Source organism: Primulina eburnea, chromosome 6 (assembly GCF_022965805.1).
Source record: "Primulina eburnea isolate SZY01 chromosome 6, ASM2296580v1, whole genome shotgun sequence".
NCBI lineage: Eukaryota > Viridiplantae > Streptophyta > Magnoliopsida > Lamiales > Gesneriaceae > Primulina > Primulina eburnea.
This window is the reverse complement of record NC_133106.1, coordinates 34461246-34485177: the sequence shown is the minus strand read 5'-3', so window position 1 is coordinate 34485177 and position 23932 is coordinate 34461246. Positions and strand designations below refer to the sequence as shown.

The 23932-nt window shown below is 33.7% G+C and overlaps 2 protein-coding genes and 1 pseudogene across 2 annotated transcripts; 2 read left to right on the top strand and 1 right to left on the bottom strand.

Moving 5' to 3' along the window:
* The first annotated feature begins 116 nt into the window (after nt 1–116).
* LOC140834598 (subtilisin-like protease) lies at nt 117–2975 on the top strand. Its single transcript, XM_073199603.1, has one exon. It carries the CDS (start codon nt 406–408, stop codon nt 2671–2673), a length of 2268 nt encoding a protein of 755 aa, XP_073055704.1. The 5' UTR covers nt 117–405; the 3' UTR covers nt 2674–2975.
* A 4559-nt stretch (nt 2976–7534) lies between these two features.
* LOC140833535 (lignin-forming anionic peroxidase-like) lies at nt 7535–8949 on the bottom strand. Its single transcript, XM_073197867.1, has 3 exons — nt 8446–8949; nt 8120–8285; nt 7535–8030 (listed from the first exon to the last, which is right to left on the bottom strand). Exons 1-3 carry the CDS (start codon nt 8860–8862, stop codon nt 7642–7644), a joined length of 972 nt encoding a protein of 323 aa, XP_073053968.1. The 5' UTR covers nt 8863–8949; the 3' UTR covers nt 7535–7641.
* Nucleotides 8950–19672: 10723 nt separating this feature from the next.
* On the top strand, nt 19673–22042 carry LOC140835502 (B-type cell cycle switch protein ccs52A-like; annotated as a pseudogene).
* The last annotated feature ends 1890 nt before the right edge of the window (nt 22043–23932 follow it).

Genomic DNA, 23932 nt, shown 5'->3' with positions numbered 1-23932 from the left:
TGAAACAATCACAATTTATTCTCTTCCAACTATTTAAGTTTAAAACCAACTCAAAGATTCATAAGCTCGAATACAAAGATAAATGCAGTATCCATGTCGATATCGGTTGGGTTGGGTTCGTTTCGCCCCGCCGCCATTTTATCTCCTGTCTCTGACCTTGTGAAAATTTCCATATAATTTCCTGCAAGCGAACGTATGTGACCGGGTCGATCCCTTGATCAGCAACACAACAACAAGTTAATTATTTTTTTAACAAGTCTTGGTCGTTGATCAAGTTGATGTTCAAAGTTATATAATAGCATCGAAGGCAAGGACGAAGCACTTGTATAAGCACTTGACAAATACAAAACTAAAACCAGACATTGGAAACCAAAGTTCAACAACTTATTATAGCAAAAAGAAAACATGAGTTTCCTGTTATTTGTTACCTTCATTTGCATACTGAACTTCAGTTCATCAACATTAATATTTGCTCAAGAATTTCCACCAGGTACTGAAACCAATTTGGAGACTTACATTGTTCGTGTCGAGGGACCTGAGTCACAGCTTTCCTCGGAATCAGACAGCTTCGAATGGGACAAATGGTACAGTTCGTTCTTGCCAACCACCACGGCAACGTCCTCAACCGACGGAGACCGAATGGTTTACACATATCGCCACGTGTTTAAGGGCTTTTCTGCTAGGTTATCTGCAGATGAAGTTAAGGACATGGGAAAAAAGGAGGGATTCATATCAGCGCGTCCCGAAAGAAAAGTGTCCTTGGATACAACTCATTCGCCTAACTTCTTGGGGTTAAACCAGAACATGGGTTTCTGGAGAGATTCCAATTATGGCAAAGGTGTGATTATTGGAGTCTTGGATGGCGGAATAATACCCGAACATCCTTCGTTTAGCGATGAAGGGATGCCACCTCCGCCAGCTAGATGGAAGGGGAAATGTGAGTTCAATCACACAACATGCAACAATAAGATTATCGGAGCTAGGTACCTGGGGCAGCCTCCCAATGAGAGTCCACTAGATGATGACGGCCATGGCACACATGTTGCGGGAACTGCTGCCGGAAACTTCGTGAATGGTGCAAACTTGTTCGGCAATGCTAATGGGACAGCATCTGGTATCGCACCACTTGCTCATTTGGCAATTTACAAGGTTTGTTACCTTTTTTGTTTTGAGAGTGTCGTTCTTGCTGGAATGGACTTTGCAATTGAGGATGGTGTAGATGTGCTTTCTCTCTCTCTTGGAGGAATCTCTTTTCGTTTCTATGACGATGGCATAGCACTGGGGGCATTTAGTGCAATGGAGAAGGGGATCTTGGTCAGCTGCGCAGCTGGAAATAGTGGCCCGAGTTATTTTTCACTAAACAACGAGGCCCCTTGGATTCTCACAGTAGGTGCAAGTACAACTGACAGAAAGATAATTGCTACTGCAGTGCTCGGCAATAAAAAACAATTTGATGGCGAGTCTGCTTTTCAACCGACCGACTTCCCACCGACACAGTTGCCTCTTGTATACGCCGGCACGGTTAACAAAAGCGATCCGTTTGCTCCATATTGCGACCCGAAATCATTGAACACGACATCCCTCCTCAAGGGAAAAATAGTGGTGTGCGAATTAGGGGGAGGAATAACAAGAATTGGAAAGGGAAAAGCGGTGAAGAATGCTGGTGGGCTTGCCATGATTGTGGTGAATATTGCAAGGTATGGGAACACAACATTTTCAGACGCCCACGTCCTTCCAGCAACACATGTCAGTTATGCAGATGGGTTGAAAATCAAGACTTACATAAATTCAACATCCTCACCAACGGCTACAATTCTATTCAAAGGTACCGTAATTGGAGATGATCGAGCCCCAGTGGTCGCGGCTTTCTCTTCCAGAGGGCCAAATTGGATTAGTCGCGGCATCCTAAAACCTGACATTTTAGGCCCTGGAGTCAATATTCTCGCAGCATGGCATACCTCTGTTGAAAATAGAACAAATACCAAGTCCGCATTCAACATAATATCTGGTACCTCAATGTCATGCCCACACCTCAGTGGTGTCGCGGCATTGCTCAAAAGCGCTCACCCTGATTGGTCTCCAGCAGCCATAAAATCAGCAATCATGACAACAGCTGACGTCGTAAATCTCGCCAAGAATCCAATCGAGGACGAGGAATATCTTCCTGCAGACATCTTTGCCACTGGATCAGGACATGTCAACCCCTCCAGAGCAAACGATCCAGGGCTGATTTATGATATCGAACCCAAAGATTACATTCCTTACCTATGTGGTTTAAACTATACAAACCGACAAGTCGGGGTTATTCTTCAACGCAAGATAGATTGCCTGGTGGAATCAAGTATACCAGAAGCCCAACTCAACTATCCTTCATTTTCTCTCACTCTTAGTTCATTCAATTCAACACCTCAGACATACTCAAGAATAGTGACAAATGTTGGTGAACCAAACTCATCTTACGTTGTCGAGATTGTCCCGCCCCCTGGAATCGATGTCCGTGTCGAACCCACGAAGCTCGACTTCTCAGAGTTGAACCAGAAACTGCAATATCAAGTGACTTTCACACGACAGAATATGAGGAGCTCAAACATTACATTCGTCCAACAAGGTTTCTTGAGGTGGAGTTCAACCAGGTATTCGGTCAGGAGTCCTATCGCGGTTTGGGTGCTTTAGCGTATCCCGGAAGAATCAGAATATTGCACTAAATTATTTTCAACATAACTATTGCATATATAATCTCATGGATTGTTTATATTATCTGAGTCGCTTTTGGATCGGTACCATTATATATACGAGAATAAGACGACCGCTGGTTCATGCTACTAGCCAGGGCATGCATTATGACAAATTGTAAAAATTACAAAATTTGTTTATTATGTTTGTCTTTTGTAATTTTACTTATACCATCAATAATTCAAGAGTTTCATTCACAGTGTGTAATTAAGATATATAAAAAAATGAAATTTGGATTTTTATTTTGGAATTTAGTAAAAATTTAAAATGTAATTTGGATTTTGATTTGAAAATTAAAAATAATTTTATTTACATGACTAATCCTAAAAAATCATATTGCCGTTGTCAAAAAATGTAATTATTTGGACTACTCTGTAGCATCGTAAATGGATCCAAATAATCGAAGCTTCATGTAGCTGGTAGAGAAAAAATTTTATGGGTCATCACCTACGTCATAAATAAACATCAGAGACGTCGAAGTTTGTCCGACATGATTACTCTGATGCTTAAATTAGAAAATAATTTAAAGAAGTTATATGAAAGTTAAAGAGTTTAAGCATAAAATAATGAGAACTACTTAAAATAATGAAAGTCTTCTTTATTTATAAATTTTTTTAAGAATATCTAATGAGCTAAGGTTTTTGTAAGCCATTTGGACTTTAACAATGGAGCGAATAATAAAATTGGAATATAAAACATCACATATAATCTAAAGACAGATTGAATACCTCAAGTTGATTAAGAAACTTCAAAATCGCTTAGTTGTAATTCTTATATCACTTAGCTAAGACTAAAATGTTTGTTTAGGTTTTCTAATTTATCAAAGTTGTGTTTTAGTTTTGTGTGTATGTCTTTCTGTCGGTTTATAGTATTATTTCACTGGACATGACATCGAAAAATATTGATGTGATGATACTGAAAAATGTCGACGTGACATTAAAAATTGATTATATATATGATATCATATCAATACTCCATCGAAATATGACTAAAAAAATGGAAGTATAATTAAAGAAGTGTGACATAACACTATGCAGTTTATAAATGCTTAACAATATATTATATATGTTGTCCACTTTCTGTGCTCACATTTGTGTCCACTTGACACTACATATACATGTTCATTACTAAGTGGTAAAGAAATTGATACTGTTAGTGGATGATATATCAAAATCGTATATATATATAATAGCAATACTTACATAAATTCAACATATGCCCACGATTCTATTCAAAGGTGCCATATGTTAGAAATAAATAAAAATTATAAATGATTAGATAATTTTAATAATTTCAAAATGATTATTAGTTTTCACTTCTTTAAAATAGGAGTGGAAGTTTAAAAAATAATGAGGTTATTTTAATTAAACCCCAAAAATTGAAGGGTTTTTATTAATTGATTCCTTAATTAATAGTGATAAATATTATTAATGGGTTTATTTTTTGTTTAAAATAATTAGGTCTCGTATTTGTTCCATTGACTTCACGTAAACTGAGGGTCGTGGGGGGAATAAAAACTATATTTATATTACAAATATAATATTATCCTTAATTATTCAATAAAAATTACCATAATATTTATATGAAGTTATTGTTTTTAATTTTATCATTAATATTATTACACAGCAGAATTAAAGGGTTTTTATTCATTAATTCCTTAATTAATAGTAATAGATAAAATGGGTTGTAGGAAGACAATTTTTTTAATTAAAATGATTAGATCCAATTTAATCACACGAGAAGAGCACACACCAAATTAACAAATTAGGAAGTAAAGCGCATCTAAATTTAATCACACGAGAAGAGCACGCATCAAAATTAACATGCCCTGGAAGAATCATAAGATTGCACTAAATTCTTTTCAACATAGCTATTGCATATATAATCTCATCGATTGTTTATATATATTATCTGAGTCGCTTCTGGATCGGTACCATTATATACACGAATAAGCCGACCGCTGGTTCATGCTACTAGCCAGGGCATGCATTTTTACAAATTGTAAAAATTACAAAATTGTTTTATTATGTTTGTCTTTGTAATTTTACTTGTACCGTCAATAATCAAGAGTTCATTCACAGTGTGTAAGATATATAAAAAATGAAATTTGGATTTTTATTTTGGTATTTAGTAAAAAAATTTAAATATAATTTGGATTTTGATTTGACAATTAAAAATAATTTTATTTACATGACTAATCCTAAAATATTGACATTGTCAAAAAATGTAATTATCCGGACTACTTTGCAACATCATAACTATTTCAACTCTTTTGAACCATTATAGTTGTCACTAATTTATATAAAGGCAATACTTTTATTGTGAATATTGGTAGAGTTGACCCGTCTCACAGATAAAGATTCGTGAGATCGTCTCACAAGAGACATATTCCATAATTAATTATTAATAAAATTACGATAATATTTATATTAACTTTTACCATTAATATTATTATTTTAAGAAGACCTATTATTTTAATATTTACACAAAATTAATTTTAATATAAAAATAATAACTTAAATTTTGTTTGTACCAAGAAAAAATTATTTTGCTGAAACTTGATGGTGTTAATTTTTGGTTCTAGAAACAATGAAACATAAATAATAATAAAAAAGCTTACATATGAATTTAATTTAAAAGTCTACAGGACTTATTTTTCTAAAAGAATATTTGATTTGAATCTGAATCATTCGGATTCTATTTTTTTCTTCATAATTTATTTGTAAATAAAATAAAATCAATTTACAAATAAATTAAACTAGAATCCGAAGAATGTAATTCTAGAAATCTCGGAATGATACAATGTTTTAAAATTATTATACTTTGTTAAATTTAAATATATTTATATTATTTAATTAGAGTACCTTCTTTTTAAAAAATATAAAAAAATACTCTCTCTCTGTATCCGAACAAAAAATATAGAATATATTATATATAAAAAAAAATTTAAAAATTACATAGCACGGATTTCAAAATAAAATAGAAAATTCTGTTGAAATTCTCATGATGAAATAACTCAACATTTCAAGACATGAAAATCATTACTTTGTTATTTATTTTAAAAAATTAAATATGTCAAACATATCAAACGCTTTAAAATAAATATTTAAGTTGTACATATTTTAGTTCTTTAGTTTTGTTATTTTGATTATTGGAACTAAAATTGTGTGCAATGACCAATTAATTCTAGAAATTTGGTATAAATTTGATAATATTTTATTTAGTGGCAAACATTGACGTCTTTTGTATTTGAACATGTTCGGATAATAATATTTACTTAAATATTAGAAAATCACAATTAATTAATTATATACATATATATATGTGTATGTGTGTGTGTGGGTGTGTGCGTGTGTGTGTGTAAACGTGATACTCAATTTTGTTATAAGTGTGATGTGATCAATGATTATTTATGGCTCGCTCAAATATGTGACAACTTATCAAGAGTCATGCATTCGATTTTTTTGTCAATATTTTTCCACGCGAATCTTTCATACATGATTAATCTAATTTTTTTTATCTGGTTATAGTAGTTTACAAGTTATTTTATTACTCTAAAAAATTTATTCGATGCATACCGAAAAATAACTGTCGTGTATTCTATCATCATGAAAAAATGACAGTAAAGGACAAGGAAAAAATACATAAGTCAATGAACCAACTTTGGACATATGAATCACCAAAACTAAATCTGTTCGCTAGCCAATTGTCCATTTAGAACATGTAAATTAAATTAGAAGTATCGAGGTTGCCAACCCAAATCAGCACAACTGATCCCAATATGCACCATATAATATATTATGTTGTCCACTTTTCTCTGCTCACATTTGTGTTCACCTCACACTAAATATATATGTTCATTACTAAGTGGTAAATTAAGAAATTGATACAATTGGTGGACGATATAGCAAAATCGTATATATATAATAGCAATACTTACATAAATTCAACATCCACGCCCACGCCCACGATTCTATTCAAAGGTGCCATATGTTAGAAAGAAATATAAATTATAAATGATTGGATAATTTTAATTATTTCAAAACGATTATTAGTTTTCACTTCTTTAAAATAGCCATAGGAGTGGAAGTTTTAAAAATACTGACGTTATATTAAAGCAAAAACGTGTCATATTTTGTTAGACGGATCTCTTATTTGGGTCATTCATGAAAAAATATTGTTTTTTTATGTTAAGAGTATTACTTTTTAGTGTGAATATCGGTAGGGTTGATCCGTTTCACCGATAAAGATTTTTGAGACCGTCTCATAAGATACCTATTCTTATTTAATTAGGCTTCACCAAGCACCAAAAATTGAAGGGATTATTAATTAATTCCTTAATTAATAATGATAGATATTAATGGGTTCATTTTTTGTGTAAAATAATTAGGTCCCGTATTTTGTTCCATTAATCTTACACGCGCCAACTTAAAAACGGGGGTTGACTTCACGTAAACTGAGGGTGGTGGGGGGAATAAAAACTATATTTATATTACAAATATAATATTATGCTTAATTATTTATTAAAAATTACCGTAATATTTAATGAAGTTATTGTTTTTAATATTATCACTAATATTATTACACATTAGAATTAAAGGGTTTTTATTCATTAATTCCTTAATTAATAGTAATAGAGAAATGGGTTGTAGAAAGACATTTTTTTATTAAAATGATTAGATCCAATTTAATCACAGGGGAAGAGCACACACACGAAATCAACAAATTAGGAAGTAAAGCGCATTTGAAGTTGTGTTTGCTGAAACTTCATTCCAAAAATATCACACACATTACAGATCAATAACACGCAAGTTGTCCAAGAGCGACACTTATTCCGATAAAAAATAAGAATAACAAGGAATTTAAACAAATCGGCATATGCTTTTGCTACAATGTGATTGAACTTTGCTAATTAATAGCGCCACAAGTCTTTCTTACGATCCCATTTGGCGCAAGTAATGGTTCAATCTCACTCATTTTTTTCATGGCAGAGGCGAAATCGGCAGCGAAAGCTGCTGGACTCTTGCTGTACTCAGTGACGATGCTGTTTGTAGATGCAGAAGTGAATAGAACCTGGTCGGATATGAGAAGTCCCTTTCTCTGGACCAAATTCTTGTAGTAGTTGTTATCGAATGAATTCGGTGTCACCAAATCAAGAGGTGCCAAAGTGGCGTCTCTACCTGTTTGAGGGCATTGGTTTCTTCGGGTCCTAGCAAAGCCAGGATCGATATCTGTTCCATTGCTGTATATTCTTGACCGAAACAAAAAGCATTGGGCTTGGCCGAGTGTATGTGATCCTACAATACAAGCATCGGTCATCAATGTTAATTAATACTTCCGAGAGTCTGGTATATATATGTACATGCAACTAGACCGTATAATATACCTGATAGGGCAATCATGTCTCTTGTGTTAAGTCCCTTGACGGCAAAGGCGGCAATAAGGGCGTTGGCATCAGCAAAAGGACTGGGAAGATCGGTGTTTGCTCGATCACGGTTTGCGGTGGTGGAGTCCTTTCTTCCGAGCTTCACTTCCCACGTTGGACCACCAACCTGCATGCAAGTATTTCATCAATTTCTATATATATATAAAAAAAAAAAAAAACTAAGCACGCTCACGCCTGAATCTATTTGGTGGAAAATGCCATTTACCTAGATATTGTAGTTAGTAGTAACTAACGTTAGACGATAAATAAAGTATATAAATTCTTACAGCAACTGAGGCATCACGTGCTGCTACGGTGAGTATGTCCGCGCATGAAACTACAGAAGGACATTTACCCTCCAGCGCGCGCTTGGCATCCTCTATGACGTTGTATCCTCTCGCAGAATTTATATTGGGAATCGCTGTTTTTTCGCTTCTAATGGTGGGCGACTCGTCGAGAAGGATCGATCCATCGCATCCCTGAACAAAACAATCGTGGAAATGGAGCCGAATCAGCGAGGCCGCCATGCGACGCTCTGCGGATACTGCCCGTCGGACGGCATTGCGAATCTCAGTAAGTACACCTGGGCATGTTTTGTTATAAAAAGTTGTAGATAGCTGTGCTTCACATGACATGCCAGAGAGTAAAACCAAGAGGAATACAAGGGAAAAAAGGTTGCCGAATGAACTCGAAAAGCTACCCATTATCAGAAATTCGAGATTTTGATTAAAGAACTTATCCACTCAGACAACAAACAAATTAAGGATTGATTGCAAGTGAGGTTGATGGAGATGATGGGGTTCTTGGCAACTATTTATGGGACAAGAAGGAGCATTCTTTAAAAGTAAAAAAATTAAAAAGAATTGTTCACTGTTGACTTCCACCACGCGTATACGTCTGCCACAATTTAAAAAATGTTCGTCGATTCCAGCTTTTTTTATATTTGCAATTGCATGTAAAAAGTTCAACTAACAAATCCCATTTGATTTGGTCTTTGTCTAAGGGAATTTAATTAGTTTAGCAATCTAAAAATCTAAAATCACCGAAAAATATGCTGAAACCGATCGTTTGAACAATAAATGAATAATTTCCAATGTTTTGTAGAAACTAATTAGTATGGAAATTATATACTTATTTGAAACCTTAATTGTCATTAATTAATTATTATCAAATATGGCCAATTAAAATTATATTGGTAACTTTGTGAAATAACCAATATAATTCGAGTTACGTGTCCCACAGCATTAAGAAAATTCACGCATGTGCGTGAATAGAAAAAAACTTGCAATGGAGGAAGGTGCATGGAAGTACTTTATTTTAGGTGGCACAAATAGAATGATTAGTCAAATTAATTAGCACAAACTGACCTTATTGCATTAAACTAACCAAAATATGCATTACTCAAAAGTCTTCCAAAAATTCAGGCATTTACTTATAATAAAAAAAATAATCATAATCTTACTTTAAAATTTTTTAATACTTAATCAATTCGCAGTATTATTATTTTATCTCTTCCTTTTAGTTTTGCTATGACTATCGAGATCGGAGTTAATTAAGTTAACTTACAAATATTTGAACTTGAGTTCGAGTTCGAGTTCGAGTTCTAACGCTTTGAGTTCATTTCAATTATAAAAAGAGAATTTAAGAAGTGTTTGTTTTGCTTTTAAAAAGTAAATAAATTTATAAACCATTAAAAAATGGAAAAAAAATCAAGAAGTAGATTGTATTTGAAAAACGAGAGTGAAAAACTGAAAAGCAAAAATAGACGGTATTTAATAGATAAGTGATTTTAATTATATATTTTTTTTACTAGAATCGTTTTTGTAAAAGTAGAATCAACATTCACAGACTTATAGATTTCAATTAAATTGATCAAAAGCTAAATTTAAAAAACACACAAAAATAATTCCCCTTCTTTGCAGGGGCGGAGCCATGTAAGCTTGTACCCGGGCTTTAGCCCGGGTGGTCCAATTTTTTTTTGAAAAAATTTATAGGTAAATTTTTTATAATTTTAGAATAATATTTTATTAGCCCGGGTATATTAATTTAAAATATTAAAAAATTCTAGAGTTTAAAATTCTAGCTCAGGTGGAGCCATATTTCTGGCTCCGCCCCTGCTTCTTTGTTTCCCGGATTGCAAAAAAAAAGAAGATGATTTTAATATTTTTTTCCTCTACCAAACTCCTGTAATTAAAATCATTTTATCTTACGCATATTATTCTGTCTTTCCTAATTTTAAGCTTTGACTTTTTATAAGGTCAAACGGAAGTTGGCTTATTACATCACGAGATGATATGTTTTTTTTAACAAAAAAATTTGAATAAATTAAGAAAACCAAGCTGTTCTTTTGTCGTTTGATTTTCTTCTATCATCGCTCGGGGAAACAGTCAATGTCAATAACTTTCACGCAAATCCTTTTTAGGATTTACAGCTCAACTACAGCATTATTAAATATACAAATTGTACTAAAATTTCGATTATTAATAATATACAACGAATCGATTTAAATTTAATTTATTTTTTTTTACAAAAATTATATGTTAATCTAAACACACATAATTTAGCTTTGACTTGGGCTTATGCCAATTATTGGTACATATATTAACTTTCTCCAGCAAAATTAGACAAGGTCTCGAATAAAATGTGTATAGTAATCGATCACAATTAGGAAATTTATATCAATTAATTTAAATTGGAGTTGGTCTCATGTTAGACCGTCTCACGGATCCTAATCTGTGAGACGGGTCAACCCTACTCATATTCACAATAAAAAGTAGAGTAGGTCTCATGTGAGACCGTCTCGCGGATCACAATATGTGAGACGGGTCAACCCTACCCATATTCACAATAAAAAGTAATACTCTTAGCATCAAAAGTAATACTTTTTCATGGATTATCCAAATAAAGATCCGTCTCACAAAATACGACCCGTGAGACCGTCTCACACAAGTTTTTGCCTATAAATTGATACGAAAGAACAATATAACTTACGATTAAAATAGCTACAACTGTGTTGGAATATCACAAAGAATTCGACAAATTTTGAAACACGATAAGACGATATTGCTCGGATTGATAGATTTGAGATTTTGAATGAACACTATTGAATTTGATATCAAATCTACTTCAAGTTATGAAATTTTAATTACAATTGCAGTTATGAAATTTTAATTACTAAAATCAAAAGAAAAATAATATACATTATCAAACTCGTAATTTGGTACTATACCAACCACAAGTTTAATTGATTATTTTATTCATCCATTTTTAAATTATTCCATTTTTTTTTCTAGTACACATCAATGCTTGAAAAAATGCAGCAAAAATTAAAATATGAATATTATATTAATATGAGAGAATCTCTCTTTCTTTTTTTTTCTTTTTTTTTTCTTTTTTCAATGATTTTCTTGACCAACTCACTCTGTCCTTTGGTTCAAATAAATATAATCGAAGTCGTTGTGTAGTTGTGTGACGGAAGTGCGTGATAATTTATTATTTTTCGGTGATTTCCACTCAGTTGAATATTAATGCGATAGAGTTGGAAATTTATTTATTCAATCAACAAAAAAAATTATAGCTATTAATAAGAATATAATTTTGATATTAAATTTTTTATGAGATCATCTCTTTGATCAACTTTGTGAGACGAATCTATCACCAAACTCAACTCATAGAAAAATATTACTTATTATGCCAAAAATATAATTTTTCCTCCAAATATGGATCAGTAGGGATGTAAATGAACCAAACCATTTGCGAGCTATTCGAGACTCGGTTCGATAAAAAGCTCGTTTGAGTTCGTTTATTAATCATATCAAGCCAAGCTCAAGCTCGATTTTGATCTCAAAAATTTAATCAAATCAAGCTCAAGCCTAAAGATATTCGGCTCGTGAGCTCGCAAACATGTTTGATAATAGGCTCGCGAGCTCGAGCTCGGCTCGTTTAGGTGGCCGTAAGCTTGAGCTTGACTCATTTGTTGAGTTGACAAATAAAAATATTAGTACTAATATCAATGGAAGGAACTGAACACAAGAAATAAAAATATTAGTACTAATGTTATTATGAACTTTGCAGGATAATTGGCTAGTTGTTATTGGAGATGATTTTGTAATTCCTGATTTTAATGGATTATTTGACATCCTCCCTATTTTCTCACCAGACTTAGTTGAATTATTAAAGGGGTGAAATTAATTCATTGTTATTTATATGGTTATATCAGTGTATGATGAATATTCTAGATGTATTATTTTGGAATGTTAAATAATATATTGATTTATGTTTTTTTAGCTCTTATTTCTGTCGTTTTGGTTATTTATGAATGAATTTATATTTTTATGTCTGATTTAAAATAAGTTTATAGATATATTTAATTTTTAACAAGCTCGAATCAAGCTCAAACTCGAGCTCAATTCTATGCTTTACGAGCTCGAAAACGAGCCGAGCTCAAGTCAGGCTTGTTAGACATGCTAAACGAGATATTAATGAATCAAGCTCGAGTCTGGTTTGACTAACATGATAAACGATCTTTTAACGAGCCGGGCTCGAGATTTTCTTGAGCTTGGTAATTTCAAGACAAACCAAGCTCGAGCCTGATAATAAAAGCTCGAATCGAACTCAAGCTCGAGCCTCAAACAATCTTAAACGAGTCAAGCTCAAATCTGATACTGTTTGGTTTGGTTTGGTTTGGATCGTTTATATCCCTCAGGATCAGGTTGGCTAATCTCACATATCTATATATATGTATAGACCAGTGAGATTATCTTGCATAATATGTACTCAAATTTTAATTTTTCAAATTATACATTATATTCTCATGGAAATGCTTTTGTTATTTCGATAAAATTGATATATTTTTGTTTGTTTATCGCATATTTGGATCCTCTAAGTAACGTTGTTGGATCATGTGGACCTTACATAGAGCTCATATGATCCAACCGTGGTGAGTGTTGTACACCACCAGATTAAATCTGTTTATCTGCTGAATTTGAGTATATTTGATTTTAAATAGATATCTCAATTCCATTATGTTAAAATATTAAATTAAAGTATGTGAAATCATTTGTGTTGTCTAAGTATTGTCGAAGTATGTTGTTTGCTTCAGTTTCAAATTCAGTTTCCAAATTAATCATTTCATCCAAATACGGATTAGAGTTTGTATTGATAGATTTAAAAGCTAATTGTTTTAAATTCATAATAATAAATCAAAGAGCTTGTTTGGATAAATCTACATGACGATAAATTTTAAAATCTGAACTAATTACTTTTAAGTGATTTATGATAAATTTCAAATTCATCCTTGGAATTAATTCAAATTCTTTCTCCAATCGCTCTATCAAATTCAATTACTCTCGTCTAAACCAAACCTTGTAGTTTTTTATCCCTCTTTTTTAATCATGTCCTTTTGATCTATTGATACCAAAAAATTGAGTAGGTCTCATGTGAGACGGGTCAACCCTACCCATATTCACAATATAAGTAATACTCTTAGGATAAAAAGTAATACTTTTTCATGGATGATCGAAATAAGAGATCCGTCTCACAGATACGACCCGTGAGACCGTCTCACACAAGTTTTTGCCCAAAAAATTATAATGGGTGGTAACGGACAACTCTAATATCAAACTGTACATCACTCAAACACCACATTCTGATCAATCTACTAAGCAAAGACAATTATTACATCAAATAATATTTATATTAATTTCTACCAAACAACAATAACAATTTTCTTCCATGTATCAAGATTTCAAATTATTATATTTAATCAGCTTAACATTCAAAAATTATATATGAAATTCAATGGATGCTTTTAATTTAATTTAAATAATATGCACCATATAGTCAGCACATGATTAAAAAAAATAGTAAGTTAAAACTTAAATGTTTACATGGATGGCATCATCGACTGCTGTGGAGGAACATGAAAATTAATCACTTTCCATAATTAAAAATATATGTCGCGTTGGCAATTTAGATATAGTTTAGTGAATCGCTTATCCTACAACTATTACATACCACCAAACGCGCGCGCGCGCACAGCGTTTGTAATCTAATAATATTTAATCATAAATTACCTTTGTCTTGCTCGTTCGGGACAATTCGTTGCCGTTATTCTTGATTGCACATTTGCTCTGACTCGGGGTCAATCGTCACCACTGTTCATAATTTCACGAATAGACCCCTGATCCAGCCCTCTCCCACTTTATTTCCCTTCCATTTTTGACCTTCATGCTAAACAACACGGTGGCCCTCCCCCGTGGGCCAATTCTTCGGTCAAAGATTAGGGGAAAACCCCCACGCCCTTTCCCTTGCGTGATCTTGACTTTCAAATCGGTGGCCCTTCCCCTTCGTGACTCCTTAGGACTCATTTCTGTGTCCAAGATATAGACGCAATGCAAAAGCGGAACCCTTTTGTCCTTTTCTGATTAGAACAATGATGAGGTGTTCTTGAATACATTCAGTGGGTGGGAGGGAAGAAGAAAAAGAAACAGCTGTAGGCCGGTACCTTCTGATTTTTATTTGTTTAAAAATTAAATGGCCCGGTGGCGGGACCCGTAAGACTCGGATCGACTGGACTCGGAACCATAACCTATGCATGCTAATTCATAACTTATTTGGCTTAAATTATTTGTGTTCCTTTTCGTTTTATAAAATTAAAGTAGTTCTTGTAATCTATATATGGTTTTGGATTTTGCACCGCATGGCAACAAATAGCATTGCTTCAGTGCAACTTGACAGGGAATGATGTTGGATTTGCACTGTTCGGTGGAGTGAAGATGCACAGTGTACTTCATTGGATATGACATAAATGACCATTAGAAAATAGTGGGATAACTTATATTGCGATTTAATAAATGTGAACTCGTAATACATCTATAGTGAGTGGAAACGATTATGGGACTCGGCAGTATCGGTTCGAGTGCTGCTAAAATGCTCGAAGCAGTTTGGCTGCCGCATATCATATAAATCAAGGAATATAATGAATCCCCATGTTTCATATATGTGGTGAATTAACATTCTTGACCTTGCATCAAACAGCGAAGCATTAGTTCTTTGTTGTGCATCGGCTGATGAAACACACCATATAGTTGATAAGGATGTAATGACTGTTCTTGGAAAGACCGTTATACTTGTCAATATTGGACACCAAACAATCAGGATTCGTTAATGTAAATAGCGAAAGCGATTAAAAATTTTGATTTTCGGACCCCAGTACGAGGAACCAGTAAAATTATGACAAATATAACTGACATGAAATAAAATCAAGTAAAATGTAATGCAATGAAATACAATGTGTGTCAGTAAAACGGAGTCCAAATGAAACGCATCAGCAATAGGAACAGTGGGCACCCGTGCCAGGAATGCAGCAATGAAACATCAAGCCGCCGCTCATCCATGCACATAGCACCGAGGGTCCGGTACAAACCCGATTAGTCCTTGTGCAGTAATTAGGATTGCGTTAATCCTATCAATAACTCCATTGATGAGATGTCAGGAGATATCTAATCCTATCACTCGCTTCTTAGATAACTCAACAGCTCAACAGATCAATAATGATATCATTCAACGGAGTCAAGGCTTGAAATGCTATGCACTAATAGTATCAACTCAAATAAATGCGTAAATGCAATCACGTTATTCACAGAAGCACATAAAGCACGCCACAACTCATTACCAAAATACTTAATGGTATTCCATATCATTATAAACGTCATAATGAAACAGTTCATACATACCTCAACTGAACACCTAATTTACCACTGAAATATTTTAAGGATTTCTCGAAAAATCTGATCATGTGGCAAATAATACATTTCATATCAAGCTCCATTTATTTTTTTCAATATTTGACAATTTAGCCTAAAATTCCAAAAGTCCATAATTTAGGCTTTAAAATTTCTAACATTAATATACGACAATTCTATAGCATCTAAATATCTAATTATTGAATATTAAAATTCGAAAACCTAATTATAAAATTCTGAATTTTCGAAATTATGTCAAAATAAATTCTGAAATTTTGTTAATACCTCCAATTAGCTCCGATATATCACCTAAAATAAATAATACAATATATATTAATTGTTGGAGCTCAAATGAATTAAAATACCTAAAATTTGAAACCCTAAAATCTGAATTATACCTTTGAAAGTTTCAAATCTTGTTCTAAGTTTTGAATTCAAGCTTCGAACTACTTAAACCAAGGTTTTCTCCTGACTTTCCCGCGAAAATAGGCGGCTGTCGTGGCTTGGATTCGCGATTTTTCTTGCAAAATAGGTATCAATAGAAAGCTGACATCGATGGCTTCTCAAATATGCATTTAATTTAATTTTTAGGCAAGCGGAGCGATCACAATCGACGAACGAAGTTTTGAATTTTGTTGAAGAAAAAAATGCAGCTTTCGAAGACGGAGAGATGTTCACGTTTTGTTTTTATTTTTTATTTATTATTATGATTATTTGAAAACAAAAGACTATGCAATGTTAAATGGGCTGGGCTTTGGATCATGGGTTGAGCTCTAAGAAATTTCACATTTAAATAATAATAAAAATTAATTAAATTGAAGAGAGAAAATGTTTGGCCTACCCCCAAAATACTGCACGCACGTTTCAATATTGGATTCATCGAATTATTGACTAGTTTTGGGGGATATCAATACATTTTTATATTATGCACATAGAATAAATTTATTTATTAATACACGTTCGTGAAGTTCACGAAGGTGGTTTGTATTCTCAATATTCAACCCCCCTAACCCTAATTTTAATATAAATATATCAAATTTTCAAGTTAATTTGGCAGTATCATACAACACCAAAAGATTAAGGCACTAAAGCTTGTGGGTGAAGGGGAGCAAGACAGGGTGGATAAGCATGAGCCATAACTTTGGAGCTTCATACCAAGCATTCGCAACTCTTGGAGGCCAAGCTCTTTCTTTCAAGATTACTTCTTACACTAACCATGAAACTATTATCGCATACAACGTTGCACCTGCTAACTGGCAAGTTGGAATGACTTATGGCTGTAATGTCAACTTCCATTGATCATGGATTTTGTTTTATTTTTCGTGATATACATGTAGCTAGCATGTCTTTTCTATGAAATGTATTGACATAGATAATATTTATCTATTAGAGGACATAGATTATTTTTAACTAAGACATGCCATTCAGCAAAGAAAATTATGTAATATAATTGAACTAAAGATCGGAAATATCTTGGAAATGGATTGTTTCCCCTTTGAACTTTGTTAACTATTCTTGTCGGGGTAGCATAAATTAAATTCAGCGACAACTTTTTAGCTACAATATTCAAAAACCTTTATTAAATTTAGTGATAACTTTTTGAAAACCGTCATTAAATTGAATTGTTTTTGTAATGTTTTTTTTTCATTCTTTATCCTAAATTAAATTAATTTGTTCAAATTATTTTATTTTATTTCAAACTTGACACCTTATCTCATATCACAAAATAAGGAGACATTTGTTGCATCATCAACTCCCGTTGATTTTGTGGCCATGGGATCCACGTGCTCACTTGGAGCTGATGGATCTGACCTTAGGACACTACAACAAAATATCCAGTAATAAGATCATTTTTTATAACCAGCTACTTTGCACACGTGGTACGTGTATACAATTTTTTTATAATTATCTACGGACTAAAGTGAAATTTGACAAATTATCGAGAAAATAAACTGTTATTTGAATCGTCGTAATTAAAAAAAAAAAGAAACAAAAATACTTTTTGAAATTAAAAAAAATAAAAACAAAAATGTAATTTTGATATCAAATAAGGACAATTGGAAAACAAAAAACAGACCAATTTTTTGTCTTTCTTACGAGATTCTTAATAATAATAATAGATAGATAATACAAATATGGAAGACATTTGAAATTCACTAGTAAATTATGACAGGTTTTCCATGTCAGCATATATAAATTTGGATAAGTAATATTTTTTATTAGAGATATATAATATTTTGATTAATTAAAAATCAAATTAAATTTTAATATAAATAATACTTTTCTTTACAACAAGTTTATTTACATAGACAAGTGTTTATGTTGGAGTAAGTTGGAGTAATTTATTCTTTTATTTGAGAATTGGGAAAAGTCAATCTCAACGATCAATTTTATAAGATTTTCAATTGAATTTGACTCATGAAATTTTTTACATTTCACCACAAATATATAGTCGATCCATGAAATTATTTCACAAAATATTTTCTATGATGAATGGATTTTAAATTATTCTTTTTAAAGGTATCCTTCCTTGATTTGGGGAGGGAAGGCAAAAGTACTAGTTTTACAAAGTTGGCAAATATTTATAATATTACTTTGGGAATGTTTAGCACTAACTTTATCGTATGTAATGACATAAAATGTTTTTCTGATATGACTCTAACTCCAAATTAAATTTTTATTCCATAATTCTGCTAAAAATTATGATTAAAAGAAGGTTAATATTGATTAATCATAAATTATTATTATTATTATTATTATTATTATTATTAAATGCCAGCTATATAAATTTATGGTTTTGTTCCTGTGTCATTGATTAGTACTGTTTCTCGATGGTTTGCTCATTATGTATTTTAGGTTGAATTTAGCTTCGGTACGTCAATTTTGTAGTTTTGATTATGTCTACAAAACTGTTTTCCCGTTTGGGGTTAAATTTGTCCAGATTATGTGTTCCTGTGTGTGGTTTTCTCTTGTTTTGAACGCCTGTGCTCTTAAAATGCTTAAAAATAATGGGTTTTATTGTGTTTGGCATAGGTTTTTGATGCACCTGCAATACAAGATGAATTTTGTAGTTTTGATTGTTTACCAAACTTTTTTCCGTTTTGGAGTGAAATTTGACAAATTTACGTGTTCCTGTGTGTGGTTTTCTCTTGTTTTGAATGAGTGAGTGTGCACTTGAAACGCTAAAAATAATGGGTTTTTATTGTGTTTGGCTTAGGTTTTGGATGCACCAGCACTACAAGATGATATTTATCTGAACCTTGTGGACTGGTCTTCGCAAAATGTGTTGGCCGTCGGGTTGGGAAACTGTGTTTATCTATGGCATGCTTCTAGCTGCAAGGTTGGACTTTGTTCTCTCAATCTCTTTATGCTGTTATAAATCTCTTGAGATGATGAAATATGCTTTTTCCAATGGTTATGCAGGTAGTGAAGTTGTGTGACTTGGGACTTAATGAGAGTATGTGTTCGTTGGCTGGGCATATCACGGTACGCATCTTGCTGTCGGAACTAACAGTGGAAAATACCGGTTTGCTTTCCATTTTTGACTAAGCTGTTGCATTAGTTCATAGGACATGGTTGGCATCTCATTCTGTAACCTTTTCTTTGTACATTTTTTAAGTTCCTTTGACATAATAGTGTTTGTGAAACCAGAGTTTCCCAATTATTTTTGATTTTTGTGATTATAAGCAAACAAAAACTCACTTTTGATTTCGCTTAGGCTGTACACTTTATCCCCTGGAAAATGATTTCAGTTTCCTTGAACCGGTTCATGGAACTATATCACTTACTAGAATCTTGTTTTCTCATCATATTTTTGTGCTCCCATGGTCCTGTAGTTTCCGTTTCCATACATTTCTGGGATGCCTCTTGTTGCAAGAGAATAAGAAGTACGGAGAGACACAAGTTTCGTGTTGGTGCTCTTGCCTGGAGTTCATCTCTTTCATCTTCAGGAAGCCGGGACAAGAGTATTCTTCAGCGTGATGTAATAGCTCAGAATAATTATGTTAGCAAGCTAATTGGGCGTAACTCTGAGGTCAGGCCTTTATAAAGCTAGCCTTCATTTTGTTTTTGGATTCACACATTATTTGGATCATAGTTCTTATGGCAATCAATCACAAATGTTTTAGGTCTGTGGATTTAAGTGGTCTAGTGACAACCGTGAATTAGCATCTGGTGGAAACGATAATAGGGTAAGTTAGTTTATTTCATTTAAATATTTCTGATTACAATTTTTAGATAGTGTGTATTCAGATTAATGTTTGTGCCTTTATCTTGTTTAGCTCTTCATATGGAACCATCATTCAGCTCAGCCGGTGCTAAAATACTCTCTGAACACACTGCTGCCGTAAAAGCAATACATGGTCGCCCCATATTCATGGAATCCTTGCTTCTGGAGTTGGCACTGCTGATCGATGCATTCATTTTTGGAACACAATTACAAATTCGCAATTTAGTCATGTGGATATATACTGGAAGCCAGGTAAACTGCTTGTCCTTCATTTTTTATCTTTTTAAGTTTGTGGATGACACAATATACATCTTTTGCTTGTTATCTGCTGGGTTTTTTAAGTAAAATCCTTTAGCTAGCTTGTGATGATGCTGTAATGGCAAGTCTTGTTCTTGTTATTGAAGGGGGCTATGTTGGATCTTTCTCAAAACTTTGATTTTGCTTTGTTGATGGAAGGAATGTCAGAGACTGAGTTCAAACATTTCGTTGTTCGTTTTGTTATTTGTTTACTCTACGTTGGATCGAATATTGTATGATGTTTGTGATTAAGCAAATTAAACTTCACCAACTATTTTACTACATATCTCGTGTAACATGTTCTAATGGAGAAAATTTATGGTTATTTAAAAATTTAAGGATATTTTGAAAAATAAGTTTGTGTGAAGTACTTAAAATTTGAAGTTTTGGGGTTTTTAAGGTTCCCATAATTGAAATATAACAGTTGCAGGTATGCAATCTTGTGTGATCGAAGAATGTCAATGAACGTGTGAGCACCCACGGATACTCTCAGAACCAAATATAGCGTGGAGATATCCTATTATGTCGAAGGTACATAAACTACTTTGATGTGGAAAAAACCGGACTGATGATTTGATTTTTCGCCTTTTTTTTGCTTGTTTCGATCATTGAAGTTTGGTTTGTATTTGTTGGCCAATGCAGTTGGCAACTCTTACAGACCATACATACCGGGTACTTTACCTTGCCATATGTCCGGGTGGAAAGCTTTGTAGACAAGACTGAAATACTAGTTTATAATTCATAATGCTGCTTTTAAATAACAGATACGTTAATCATTTTTGTTTGTGGAGGTTTTTGCAAACTATTGTGACTGGAGCAGGAGATGAAACACTTAGATTCTGGAACGTGTTCCCTTCCCAAATCTCTGGCAAGTACTTGTATTTCACAGTATGTTAGTTTTGTATTGCTGTAATTTAATCTTACTGTTGTCATGTTTCAATTATGAAAAATTATTTAAGCTGCTGCTCAAGTTTTAGTAAATCCTCCTGCCTCCAACACTGTTTCTACTTGTCTGATAATGTATGACATAAAAAGGTGTTGATCTAAAAGCATGATCTATAGTTTTTTTAAAAAAAAAACATATTGATCTAATAACAACCGTTTATTTTCAGCAGCGGCTGCATGAAATAAATCACCAAATTCTTGGACCTTGCCTACTAATGAACTGCAAATGGTTTGTTTTCGGTTTTCGAAAATAAAACATTTATTTTCCCAAAAAGCAACCAAATATTACTGTTTTTGAATTACCATGGGGACGGGTGATGGTTATGGGCCTTATGGCTTGATAGATCGTCCATTTTTCGAATTTTTGCACTCAAACACGTTTTGCATGTAGCTTTGTGTATGTGGAGCAAACTCAAAGCCTTCTCTTCTGCAGAGCACTGAAATTGGAGCATCGTCTCTCGGGAGAATGCAGATTTGATAACCTTTGATGCTGCATCTATGCAGAAGCATTCGATTGGTCTTGTGCAACTCAGTGAGAAGAAGCACAACTCGTGGCTCGGGTTCGCAAAGGTGATGCAGCTGGACACTCTGATGACTTCTCTCACAATTTAGAAAGTTAGTAGTAAATATGTATTGCATACATTTCTTGAATGATGATAAATTGTACAGCAAGTAGGAGTTCATTTGATGCTCCATAGCTTCTCAGTTCTCCAAAACGTCCGCCTGCTTCATTGTACCACAGATAATTGATGATCCCGGATAGATTGGGTGAGCTTGAGTGATGACCTAGCCTGATGGAATGATCCCGGGTGGCCTGGTCTCTCGGATGGTTTGTCCTGATCTTTCGGGTGGTTTGTCCTGGTTTGTCCGTGTGATCTGTCTTTGTTTGGCCGGCTGCTCTGGCCTGATCTGCCCGACTTGATGGGATGACCCCGGGTGCTCTGGCCTGGTCTGTTCGGGTGATCTGGCTTGCTCTGCCCACCTTGGTGGAATGACCTCGGGTCAGACAATCTGCACACACTCAACAAGATACTCTCAGTGGGATGCCAGAGAGGTTTCCGATGTAGTCACTTCGACGCTCAAGTCAGTACAAGGTTCACCAAGTAGAGAGATAATTTATTGAATGCAGTAGATTGTGATGTTTCTCAAATGAGCAAACCTAATGTTTATAACGGAGAAGATGACCTCGATTACAGTGCATGTACACTGTTCTTGATATGACAACTGCTCATACCCTATCACATGACAGCTGCCCATGACATGTCATCTGTCAGCTGCCAATGCCCCGTCATCTGTCAGTAGACATGGCGACTCATACTGTTCGGGTTTTGTCATGGACACTGATTATCATGCTAATGATGTATGGTGACTCATATTGGTCGGGTGACCTGAACCCTGTCCGGACGAGAGGACCCTGGTCAAGTGAGAGGACCCTGGCTAGGCTGGAGGACCCTGGTCGGCTGGAGGACCTTGGTCGGGCTAAAGTACCATATCCAGGTGAGAGGCTATGTCCATGCTAGAGGACTCTGGTCGGGCTAAAGTACCTAGTTGGGTGACAGTACACTGTCTAAATTTTACACATGCTCTAACCTTTGCAGCAAATTGGAATTTGACTCGTTTAAGTTTTATTTTTCCGTCCGAGTCTAAGAATGATCCGAGTCCTTTCCAATTTATCAATAATCATTTTATTATTTTTCTAATGAGAAATCTTATTTTTGCTCCTATATTGATTTTATTTTGATTCCGATTAAAGCGCAAAATAACAATTCGACCACGTTGTTATTACAATTGCAGTGGTAGTTTGCTTGTTTTTACGTGGATTCCATCTTATCGAAAAATCAAAAATCATGCTCGTGACTCTTTTTTCCATAGCGTAAAGACAAAAAAACTGAATCGACGACGCGGGGGCCGATAGTTTGTTGTAGGGTCAAGAATTCTCTGATTACGATAATAATTCAAGACATGTGATCAATTACCACCGACGAGGATGCAGATATTTGCAATTTTGCCTCCAATCAGTCTATTGTTTTTTGAGTGGGTCTCATGTGAGACCGTCTCACGGATCATAATCTGTGAGACGGATTAATCCTATCCATATTCACAATAAAAAGTAGTATTCTTAGCATAAAAAATAGTATTTTTTTTCATAGATGGACCAAATAAGAGATCCGTCGCACAAATACGACCCGTGAGACCGTCTCACACAAGTATTTGCCTTGTTTTTTTCCCTATATTTTTTTTAAAAAATTATATATTGTATCCAAAAAAAAATTGTAATTTGTTTCCTCAAAATTGTAATATCTTTTCATCAAAATTGTATAATCTTCAGTATAATGCAAGATCAGCGATATCGTGTTTTATTTAATTAATTCGAATTTTTTACTTGGAATATATAAACAAAATGTATTGGTATCGGCTTGTTTCGAGATGGACTTGGATGGTTGTACGTATGGTTAATCAGTCTGTTTGAGTCTATTTCGTAATTAGTCAAAGACCAATTTCATATCAATATAATTGATAAATAAACTAAAAATTGACTTGAAACTTATACTAATTTAT